General features: G+C 39.9%; 2 protein-coding genes across 3 annotated transcripts; both read left to right on the top strand.

Moving 5' to 3' along the window:
• The first annotated feature begins 421 nt into the window (after nt 1–421).
• On the top strand, nt 422–9,282 carry LOC311077148 (uncharacterized protein). 2 transcript variants are annotated; one of them, XM_084138958.1, is made up of 8 exons: nt 422–855; nt 1,827–1,958; nt 4,100–4,184; nt 5,010–5,201; nt 5,312–5,380; nt 5,560–5,661; nt 7,123–7,256; nt 9,253–9,282. In XM_084138958.1, coding segments are annotated over exons 4-8 (426 nt in total). In that variant the 5' UTR covers nt 422–855; nt 1,827–1,958; nt 4,100–4,184; nt 5,010–5,081; the 3' UTR covers nt 9,254–9,282. The 2 variants fall into 2 exon arrangements, with proteins under 2 accessions (XP_083995084.1, XP_083995083.1); XM_084138957.1 differs by lacking the exon at nt 9,253–9,282 and adding an exon at nt 7,412–7,583.
• Nucleotides 9,283–10,704: 1,422 nt separating this feature from the next.
• Nucleotides 10,705–11,969, top strand: LOC311077151 (uncharacterized protein). The gene is made up of 3 exons (XM_084138961.1): nt 10,705–10,861; nt 11,054–11,262; nt 11,538–11,969. Exons 1-3 carry the CDS (start codon nt 10,756–10,758, stop codon nt 11,562–11,564), a joined length of 342 nt encoding a protein of 113 aa, XP_083995087.1. The 5' UTR covers nt 10,705–10,755; the 3' UTR covers nt 11,565–11,969.
• Nucleotides 11,970–12,285: the final 316 nt, after the last annotated feature.

The raw sequence follows: 12,285 nt of genomic DNA, 5'->3' as shown, positions 1-12,285 counted from the left end.
TGAAAGAGATGAGATGAATGAACTAACAGACTGACCAGTGACAGAGAGATAGGTAATCAGCAGTGCTGCTCAAAAGATGACAATCTGTTGTGGCTATGCGTTTTTAAAGCACTTTTACATTGTCTAACAGCTTCTCCGCCCTTTAATGTAAATACCATTCATTTATTAAATACATAAAAAGATAATGCTGTTAAATTACACGTTAAAGTTTAATTTTGAGCCTCGAAATAATCCACACTCCTTCCCCCTTCTTAACTCAAATAAATTCTGAAGTAGTTGTGGGACACTGATGAAATGACAACAACACAGAGAAGTGCAGAACTGGAGATATACCAGCTCATATCAGCCCTGCTGTATATTTGCAGACATCAATTTACTATTTTGATTAATGATATTAGTAGAAAATAATATGCCTGTTCAAGAGATCTAGGTTGCTCATTTAGGCATTTTTTGCTCTTTTAAACCTGTGCTTGTACGCACATGCGCAGTGGTTCCTAGTTCGAGGCGGGTGGATTCGTTTAAAAGTGATCATGTGCTCTGTCCACTAGAAAAGACCGGAAAAGACACTCTGGAAAGACTCACTTCACCACAGGTTTTTTTTTTTTTTTTTTTTTTTAGTTTGAAGAAAGAGTACTGTGATTAAAACTGTGGAAAAAAAGATTCTTGCCATCAGATAATTTTCTATTAGGTTAAATAAATGTAGTCACAATTTCAACGTGAAATCCAAATACGTAATTACGTCATTTACGCAAGTCTGCGACCGTGGATGTGTTTTCCCGGGAAATGCAGACACGTGACAATGGGACGCGAAACAGACGACGACAACCCCCACCACGCACGCATTAAAGGCTAAAGGTGAGATCTAGACTTGTCCTCAAAATGCATGATAACTAAATACATTGTGAAATATGAAAGTTAGTAAGATGTGTTTATTTTAGTTGTTTAATTATTTTTTCCTTAGGGTTTTATTTACTTCTCGACTGTATTTGAGTTTGCTTCTAATATGATGATTTGCTGCAATAAAGAAAAAGTTTATTGCCAACTTGTAGGCAATGGCCAGTAAATAGAATTTTGTTATTTTTTATATAATAGTACTTTAGATTCTGCAAATTAATCTAAACAACTGAGTCAGTGATAGTCTACTAGCCTATATCATTTTTTTTTTTTTTTATCAAAAGTGTTGTCAACTATCAACAGTAATTTGTATAAATAATGAAATAATGAATTCAATTTTTTTATATCATTATTATTTGATAATTTTTATTTTATATAATATTTTTTATTACATTATATGCCTGTTCTTATTATTATTTATCTTTATAGAGCTTTTTTGCCCAATGCCAGTACATAGACACTTTATAGTATTTTTATTGTGTGTGTCAAATCCAAAGCAGACCAAAAGCACATTAAAAATAGCCCCTATGAATCTAGCTGGTTACTGACTGAAAATCTCCCATACGCTCTTAAATCAAATATGAATATACAGTAGATTGATGTCAATTGTGGTCACAAGGCACACAAGAACTAATGGTTTTTGGCATCATTGACATTGCCTTTTTTATCTAAATGCCTGTTGTTGACTGGTCACATGTGCTGTCATTGAATAGAGCTCTGTTGATATAATATAAAGATATACTTTAGTGTTTAACAGAAAAAAACACAACACAGGTTTGGAACAACATGAGGTTCAATTGAAACAACAATTAATATAATTGTATGTTAATTATGTATGTTTTTGGGTGAACAATTCCAGTAAGATCAACAAGATTTCTTTAAATATGCTTATTTATTTCATTCACCTTATTTATTTTATTTATTTTTTTCAGTCATTTCAAGAAAGAAATTCAGCATGCTGGGAAATAAAAGGCGTAAAAAACCTCTGCAGGACGCTGAGCATCACATTACCTGTGAAACCGACAAGCCTGGGCTTCGAGAGCAGTTCATCAGCAAATATAAAGGCAAGTATAAATTACTAAGCAGTTTAGTAATAACGTTAATCTACAAAACTGAGAATTTAATGTGAGGTGAGTCATATGGTTGTTAGGCCAACTAATATCCATGTTTCACAAGTTAAACAAAACCAGTTACATTTTTGCATTTCTGGTTCCATCAACCCAAAGTCAATGTTTATTTGCACATTCTGAACCCAGTTATGCATAGGGTGACCATACGTCCTGTTTTACCCGGACATATCTGGCCAGGATTTCGAGATCGCCCAAAATGCTCGGGATTCGTCTTTTGCTTTCTACAGTCACCATTCATTATGTTTACATTATTACGTTATTTGACACTGACACGTACGTGCCAGCTTTGCAGGTCATGCATTCTGATTCACACGGATCCCGATCGAGACGAAAACACAGGAATTTTCTTAGCAATGCTTACACGCACATCAACCGATCACTTGTTTAGCGTTCATGTAAACACTACATTCAGATTAACCAATCGGAATTAATTCAGTACTACTGAATCAAAAGGTGTACATGTAAACAAAATGAATGGCGACGAGAAAGCAAAAGCCGAATCGCGGATATTTTGGGCGATCTCGAAATCCCGGCCGGACATGACCTGGAATATGGTCACCCTAGTTATGCATAATAAGCCGACAGTGCATGTGGTCATGTAAACGCAGACTAAGGTCACCATAAACAGCATAAGCATAAACCAATCGACACAGATAGATTTTTGCCCCTTATTTGCAGATTTGCCCGGCATGTAAACACATTAACCTCTGTGTTCTGTGGCTTATTGAAGGGAGCATGTGTGATGTGTGACAGGAAAGTGTCCTTATTGTGGATTAAAGCACATCCAGACAGAGCGAGCGTTTTCTTGACCCAAGAACCTCTTAAAAGTATTCTCATCTCGTTCAGAAGTGGTACAGTCAAAATCCTGCACCCGATACTGCATGAGAGGAGAATATGAGTCTGGAAGTTTTCCTCTGAAATTCTGGAATACTCTTGGGCTTTATTTAACATCACAACTGACATGACATATGAAATACACAGTCAGATAAACGAATGGTTAGGTTTTGACGTCATTAACCTGATTTACTTATAAAGTAGTGGTTTACGTGGTTATTGGTTTGCATGTAAACCTGGATAATGGATTATTTCAAGAAGGTGATTTTATTTTGTTATCAGCGTATCGGTGTGCATGTAAACATGATCAATGGGTTTTGGTTAAATTCCTGAAATAAGATCCATGGTTAGCACAAGATCAAGATATTTTCACGCTTTACTCCACAACATAAAATAGTAATACTCTCTTGTGTGTTTTTTTTAAAAGCCTTTACTTGTCTGGTAAAAGGCAGTTGTTAACAAGTGTCTAAATGGGAGACGGGTTGTCTGGGACATTAAACGTCATCAGCTGAACAGATTAACTCATCTAGTCACTTTCACAGCCTCGTTGTGTTTATAATCGCACTCTTGCAAACTATTCTAGGTAGATGTAGGGATGGGGATGTATACATCATACAATCAGTCAAACATGCATTATAATAATGCAGAAACATTATAAATATTACACAGGGAGATGGATTTTAAAGCTTTAGAGTTCCTGGAGGCACATTTATCAACAACAACAACAAAAAAAAAACTCTATACTTTTATCTAAACTATAGAAGCCACATAAAACATCCATATACCACAAAGAAAAACTACCTGAAAGAGATGCAAATAATAAACAAACAGAATTGTCTTTTAAAATAATGCAACACAGTTGTTGAAGCTTCATCGTAAGGAAGTTGAAGTTGGTCAACCGTGGTGTAGTTTATAGATTAACTTTAGCTTATTTTCTGCAAATCCCAGTGGGTTTTTGTGGAGGAAACCAGGGGATGTTCAACTACTACCGGGTTGGCCTGCAAAAATAGGTTTGTGTAAGAAAATGTATGTAATTTTAACTGTTTAATTTTAAGACTTAAAAGTATAATGTAAAGTATAAAAAGCAAATCATGCTTTGAGATTAGCCTGACTTTTGACTATTTTCCTTAAGTAATTTCCCTTTCACATCGTATAATGTACGTCATATGGTAGAGAACTTTTAGTAATAAAATAATAGTTGACATTAAAGAAACTGCAGCTAATGTATTTCTCCTCTTTAGAGCTTTCTTCCGACCGAACTGAACACTACACTGAAGCTGAGAACACGTTCCTGTTTGATTTTCAGTGGCATGGCAAAAATTGGTGGTGAGTACAGAACTGTTGGATTGATGTAGTAAGGATGCTAAAATATCTGGAACTGTAAAATACTTAGGATGTGTTCATACCTGGAGTTCTGTTCGCTTGGTTCGTTTGGTCCGGGTCCGCTTAGTGTTCAGATTGGCATTTCTATTGTCAAACCTGTTATGCTTGACCAGTCTGTCCTTTTTAGGGTCACATCTTCCTGTTTTTGGTTCGTTTACATGTCTCTGGGTCCATGTTACATTCTTTTTTCATTCGAACCGCACCAGAGTTCGTTTGGAAGCCAACTGAGACCTATTTATTCAGCATCTGGATCCTCTTGTTTGGTGGCACCAGGTTTCAGATGGCAGTGTTCACACTTATTCAAATTAACCACACTAACAGTCTAAACAAACATGCCAGGTGTGAACACACCCTAATAATTAAAATTCATCATGAACTGACATTAAGAGTACTGAGTGAAGTTTCCTTGAGTCATCTAAATTGGCTTTCCCTGTATTCCCTAAAGAGAACAAAATGATTAATTTTAGATGCCTTTATCTGAGAGCTGAGAGGATGTTGCAGTGCGCCATTTAATCTCATATATCATATAGATCAGTGGTTCTCAGACCCTCCTCTCTGCAGATTCTGTATGTCTCCTTCACCTGACACACTCAGATGAGTTCATAGAGCTGTGTTCTGATGATGAACTCCTCATCTGAATCAGGTGGATTAAAACACCAGACATACAGCATATGCAGAGTGGTGGGTTCCCAGGACTGGGGTTCAGAACCACTTATAATAACTGTACATGTCTAGCTAGTACTGAGTGGTCATTTTATGTCTTTATAGCATGGATGCATCTAAAGAAGACTCGTCCTTGGGAAGACTTATGTAAATGATGAGACCAGAAATACTTGCAAAATGAGAACCGTTGAAGTGAGCAGAAAACCTCACCTGTGTCTCTTTGCTGTACGAGACATTCTACCAGGGGAGGAAATCACTTACAATTATGGCGACTCAGATTGGCCATGGCGAGTCAAGGTACTATCAAGAAAATGCTAAAGAGATTAATCAGTAATTCTCACAAATCTCATAATCTTAACTCTCATTCTGATTAGTTACCATGTGATTGTGGTCTCATATTTCTCAAGCCTTTGAATAAAGCATCAGCAGAATCCACTGATAAAAAGCCAGCCAGCAGTTTGGGTCTGCAGAAATCGGTAAGTCCACTTTAAAACATCTGTATCATTATATTATTGACTCTTTCAGCGTAGAGTTGTGTGTGAAAGAAATGATAGATAACGTGTAGGACAGCTAGAGGAATGAACATGAACAAGTTTTTCTGTCCTTTACAAATATTCTGATTTTGATATTCACTGGTTTCTTTTCTGACATCCAGCCCCATTGTTCAGCTTCTGTTTCTTCTCCTGAATTGGACAAGGTGAACAGCAATGGTCCATATAAGCAGTCAGGCAAAGCAATAACATCAATGAATAAAACGGTAACCATCTCATACATGCAGCAACTATCTACTGATGTTTACTGCCAGCTAGTTGAAAGTGCAGTGAGTGATTTCTGAGAAACACTATTGATATTTGAAATCGACACCCAAACAGACACACCCCTCCCTTCATTGCTCGGCCCCCAAAATAATGAACACGCAACACAGGCAACCACTAACAGCTGGCGCTCAGGTGTTCAACTCGAAAAGATCTTTATCGCTGGCAAACCATAGGATGCTTTTTAAAGGTTTGGTTTTAGTTGATTGTAGGTGCATATCCACTTCATCCAGCACACGTGTGTAATAGTAGTGGGAAGTTCGGATCATTTTACTGACTCAGATCTTTAAATCTCGTTCATCAAAATGAACAAATCTTTTTTCGAGTTATTTCGTTCATTTCAGCAGAATGTATTTAAAATGTTACATGTTAGCCAAATTCCCCAAACACATCAAATGTTGATCGCATTTAGAATAAGAAAAAAATTGCAATGCAAGAAAAATGCCATATTATGAGAAACAGTTAATTTATTTATTTGGGTCTTCAGGCTATGCATTCTGTTAGTTTACCTCACCTCCCGATCTAAGCCATTCGATCATCCCGTGATCCTCATAAACTGAGCTTTGCAGTCTGTAGTACCAGATACAGTATTGATTAGTTCACGTTTCGAGTCTATCGACTTTGGGTTCAAGTCATTCGTGCATCACGTGACAGCCCCATATAGGCTGAGCTATGCAGTCGCTACCAGATACAGAATTGATTAGTTCATCTTTTGAGTTTTCGTGGACTTGATAGGTGAACTAATCATTTATCTTTCCGGTACTGACAGCATAGCCTCTGTGGGACTGACCGGAAGAACGAAAGACTTGGACCCGAAGTCTCGAGAGATGAACTAATCATTTCTGTTTCCAGTACAGAACCCATGGGATGTTGGGCATGTGCGGTCAGCGCAAAATGAACGAATCACTCTCTGAGACAACTCGGTAGTCCCGAGTCATATTAAAGATTCGTTCATGACGACCCGTCACTAGTGTATAAACGCTTCAAATGATACAAAATTGTATTGCCATTAGAAATGTACTTATGTACCCACACTTATGTAAAATGTACCCACAATTAAAACAAACAAACTAAAAATGACTTGGATGGTATGGAGTAAATGTAGCGCCTTACTACCAACCTCTGCTAGTTAAGTATAGTTATTGGTTCAGAGTTTAAATGTCTGACTCTGAACCAATGTAACTATTAATGTGACTATTGTCACAATTTGTATGTAAAGTTTGTATAAATGTTTGTTTAGAGTTTTTATTTTATTAATGATCTTTGCTTTGAAATGTGCAAAACATTTTTTGTTCACTCCTACAGTGTGTTTGTTCTTGTCTGAAATGGGTGCCACAGTTTTCAATATTGCTAATGTACATTTTATTCTTGTTTAAGCTAAATACCTCTTTATATATCTGCAGAAGCGGTTTCAATCAAGATTGGCAAAATTAAGACAACATCATGAAGATTGCTATGAACGTTTTAACAGAGCAGAAATTGAAAAGGAACACAAGATTGCTAAACAGCTAAACAGCAATCACAAAAAGTTTGTTTGGTGAGTAATATGTGAACATAATCACACTATTCTGTGATCAACGCCTCAGTCAATTAACGGTTAATTATTTTATTATTCATTTATTTTATTAATTAACAGTTTGCTTAGTCCTTTTGCTTTTAGACCTTATATTTTTATTCAAATTATATTTCAAGCTGTCACAGTCATCCTCAGTCGCATCCACATCTGATGCACCCTCTTCATCGGCACCCTGTGCTTTGTCCACCTCTATAATGGCCTCATCAACCTCATGCTCTCCTGCCCTGTCCTCATCACCGTCACCAGCTCCTGCGCCACCCATGCCACCTTCATCCTCGCCTGGGCAGCCTTCATCATCCTCGCCTGGGCAGCCTTCATCATCATCATCTTCGCCTGGGCAGCCTTCATCATCCTCGCCTGGGCAGCCTTCATCATCCTCATCCTCGCCTGGGCAGCCTTCATCATCCTCATCCTCGCCTGGGCAGCCTTTATCATCTTCGCCTGGGCAGCCTTCATCATCCTCGCCTGGGCAGCCTTCATCATCTTCGCCTGGGCAGCCTTCATCATCCTCGCCTGGGCAGCCTTCATCATCTTTGCCTGGGCAGCCTTCATCATCCTCGCCTAGTAGGCAGCCTTCATCATCCTCATCCTCGCCTGGGCAGCCTTCATCATCCTCATCCTCGCCTAGGCAGCCTTCATCATCCTCGCCTGGGCAGCCTTCATCATCCTCATCCTCGCCTAGGCAGCCTTCATCTTCATCATCCTCATCCTCGCCTGGGCAGCCTTCATCATCCTCATCCTCGCCTGGGCAGCCTTCATCATCATCATCCTCGCCTGGGCAGCCTTCATCATCCTCATCCTCATCCTCGCCTGGGCAGCCTTCATCATCATCATCCTCGTCTGGGCAGCCTTCATCATCATCATCCTCGCCTGGGCAGCCTTCATCATCCTCGCCTGGGCAGCCTTCATCATCCTCATCCTCGCCTAGGCAGCCTTCATCATCCTCGCCTGGGCAGCCTTCATCATCCTCATCCTCGCCTAGGCAGCCTTCATCTTCATCATCCTCATCCTCGCCTAGGCAGCCTTCATCATCCTCATCCTCGCCTAGGCAGCCTTCATCATCCTCATCCTCGCCTGGGCAGCCTTCATCATCCTCGCCTGGGCAGCCTTCATCATCCTCATCCTCGCCTAGGCAGCCTTCATCATCCTCGCCTGGGCAGCCTTCATCTTCATCATCCTCGCCTAGGCAGCCTTCCTCTTCATCATCCTCATCCTCGCCTGGGCAGCCTTCATCATCCTCGCCTGGGCAGGCTTCATCTTCATCATCCTCGCGTGGGCAGCCTTCATCTTCATCATCCTCATCTTTGCCTAGGCAGCCTTCATCATCCTCATCCTCGCCTAGGCAGCCTTCATCATCCTCGCCTAGGCAGCCTTCATCATCCTCGCCTGGGCAGCCTTCATCTTCATCATCCTCATCCTCGCCTGGGCAGCCTTCATCTTCATCATCCTCGCCTGGGCAGCCTTCCTCTTCATCATCCTCATCCTCGCCTGGGCAGCCTTCATCATCCTCGCCTGGGCAGGCTTCATCTTCATCATCCTTGCCTGAGCAGCCTTCATCTTCATCATCCTCATCCTCGCCTGGGCAGCCTTCATCTTCATCATCCTCGCCTGGGCAGCCTTCCTCTTCATCATCCTCATCCTCGCCTGGGCAGCCTTCATCTTCATCATCCTCGCCTGGGCAGCCTTCATCTTCATCATCCTCGCCTGGGCAGCCTTCATTGCCTTCCTATGCGCAGCCTTCATCATCATCATCATCATCTTCTCTTGCTCCACCCTTATCTTCACTCTTATCTGTGATTCAAAATCGCAGATGTCTGAGACACTCTCATTAAGGGAGGTGGGTAGATTAATTTGCTTAATTATTGGGATGGTCTGGCTGTATTGCACTTGTAGAACTAACAATAGATTATATGAAATTATATATTATTTATATTTGTTTGTATTTCTCCTCTTCCAGATATCCTCTTTAAGGCCATCAAGAAAAAGACAGGTATGTGACTTGCCATGTGATACTTTATATGCTCAATTTTTTTGGCATAATTATGACTTTGTTTGCCAGTATCCACAATGCGATGAAACATAATGTTACAGGAACCACTGCCTTGAGTAAGTGTTATATTCTCTCATTCAGTATTCAGGAAGTACCGTCTGTGACACAGACTACAGCGATGTCACAGACTACAGCGATGTTGACCAAACATACCAAAAATCAGCTCAGATGAATCGGATGGTAGTTCTTCTGGACATGACATGGTCAAAAATGGCCAGACACCTTGAGTTTGTCCATCGCAGAGGGAACACTGCAGCTGGCAAAAATGAGTAAAGTCCTAATGGCCATGGAGAAAGGAACACTGTCTGACTACAAAGGAAAGATGCATCTGTCAGTATGAACTACACGCGAAACTTCATCATAGTTCATAAAGGACACTATTTTCTTGAAACCTTTGCTCACTTCTAAGCCGACTGGTGTGTTTAGAGCACACAGAGGTCGAACTCTTTTCCTGCCCTGGGCATCATCATCTTTAGGTTTCAGAGGACAGTTTTTGATATGTTTCCAAAGGCTACGCTTGTTATAAGGCCCTTGGCAGTAAATGCAGTGAATAAATTCTTTGGCTCTTTGTCTATTTTTTGAACGGTAGTAGGCAATCATCTCCCCATGTCCTTGTCTCACCACATCTGTGTTGTGGGCAAAGTTGCCCCTTTTTCAAAGGAGGTTCAACTGTACTCGTCTTTCTTTGGAATGTTTTGGAAATGCTATTGCCTTTACAACCCCCACTTCGTTGCGATGGACAAATTCAAGGTGTCTTGCCATTTTTGAATATGGCTTAGAGCAATTAAGGCAATACTGCTTCTTGTACGCCTTGCGGAGTTCCGTCTTTGGTGATGGCATTGACTGAATAAAAGTCTTATCACCAGACAAGGTGTTTGTCTCTTTAGATTGGCATTTCATCTTTTTTGGTGATGGTACAGTCATAAATTGATCAGATGAACTACCTGCCTCGTTGGGAGATGTTGGATGTATCAAAGCACTTTTGACAATGTCATGTCCAGAAGAACTACCATCCGATTCATCTGAGCTGATTTTTGGTATGTTTGGTCACATCAGACCCCATCCTGTTGAACAAGTGCTCTCCCAGCTGCTAATGGCCATGGAGAAAGGAACACTGTCTGACTACAAAGGAAAGAAACTTGATGACATGTCTGTGTGTATCTGTTCTTTACATATTTGCAAAACAATGTATATGTTACCGGCAAAGTGTGTAATCCGGAATTCTATAGAATGCCCTAGGTAATGTAGGTAGGTAACTTAGGTAACCATCAGGCATTCTATACAATAACGGGATTTCACACTTTGCCGGTAACATATATAATCATGTCACAGATGGTAAGTATAAGCAATAAAGTGTAAATTTTTTTGTCAGTGAATTATTTAGAGCAACTTGAGGCCCAAGGTGATTCCATGTCAAGTGATGAGGAGGATTACAGTGACCTATCTCAGAAAACAGCACCAGCAGAGACTGATCAACTTGTTCAATCTGATCAATCTGTTTCATGGGAGGATCAAGGTAAGAAAAATCTCTAAACTACACAAACAACAATAATCAAATAAACATGAATCAGCTCCATGCAGCAATATCCAGCCAAATGAAAAAAATATACACATTAGGACACATTAGTCTTGATTTGGTCTTTACTCACCAATTTAGTTGTAATGAGAATGTGTAATGAGTATTTACTTGTTTTTAACTATTTCATAGGTTCTTCAAACGCTCCAAAAAAGAAATGGGAGGACAGTGAGGTAAAAGCAGTAGAGAGACACATGATGAAGTTCATCAAGACATACAAAGTTCCTGGTAAGCAAGACTGTGAAAGATGCATTCACGCAGAGCCAGAAGCTTTGAAGCAGCGAACATGGACTGGTGTGAAAAATTATGTGCGGAACAGGATCACGACTCTTAAAGAAAAGGTGGTTTGTAGGGTGGCACAAACACTTTAACACTTTGCACATTATGCTCTTTTTGTAAGAAATGGAGCTAAATTAAAAGAAATGAGGATATAGGTGTAGAAATATTTTGAGGATGGAATGAAACAGAATATAAAGTGCAAAGTTAGAGTATAAGAAGGCTAATGAAGAAGTAGAGGATATTAAGATAGTCAATTTTCATTATTCAGTTTTCTTTGTTCAGTTGCAATGAAGTTGGATGGAATGTCATGTTAAACTTTTTGATATTTCTGTCATAGAGGGAGGAGAGAATGTTAAGAGGATAAAAAGGGAAGAGTGAATAGGTGTGTTGGACATGGGCCGTGGCTGGATGTAACCGATCGGTGAGAGTTGCAGTGTGCAGGCGGGAGGAGCTGAAAACAGACACGTGAGTCGGACACTTTCTGCTTCCCGTAGTGACGCAGAGCCAGAAGCTTTGAAGCAGCGAACATGGACTGGTGTGAGAAATTATGTGCGGAACAGGATCACGACTCTTAAAGAAAGGGTGGTTTGTAGGGAGGCACAAACACTTTAACACTTTGCACATTATACTCTTTTTGTAAGAAATGGAGCTAAATTAAAAGAAATAAGGATAAAGGTATAGAAATTAAAATTGAGAGACGCTCACGCTGTGTTTGCATACTTTACCACAGCTGAAGTGAAATAAATGCATTATTTGCCAAATACACAGATATTTCAGAGACATTTTCATGCAATACATGTACTGCTTAATACAGCATCTGTTTGTACAAGAATAAAGTTCAACATAAGCCTAAATACCGATGAAGTGGGGTCTACATTGTATCAGTTTTATTTGGATAAACATGACAATATAACAGCGTGACTACATGAAAGGGGATTTCACTGTTATAAAAACAGATTTGTGAGCATTAGTGGAACTAAAGGTGTGAGAATTAACTCTTAATCATTGTGTTGCAGTGGATTCGGCCAGTCGTGGATCAGTTGTGTCGTCATCAGAGCTCATGAGTCGCTCTGGAGAAGCTGCGC

This window comes from Abramis brama (assembly GCF_963993115.1).
Source record: "Abramis brama genome assembly, contig: SCAFFOLD_43, whole genome shotgun sequence".
NCBI lineage: Eukaryota > Metazoa > Chordata > Actinopteri > Cypriniformes > Leuciscidae > Abramis > Abramis brama.
The sequence above is the reverse complement of the archived record's forward strand: the minus strand, read 5'-3'. Positions and strand labels throughout refer to the sequence as shown.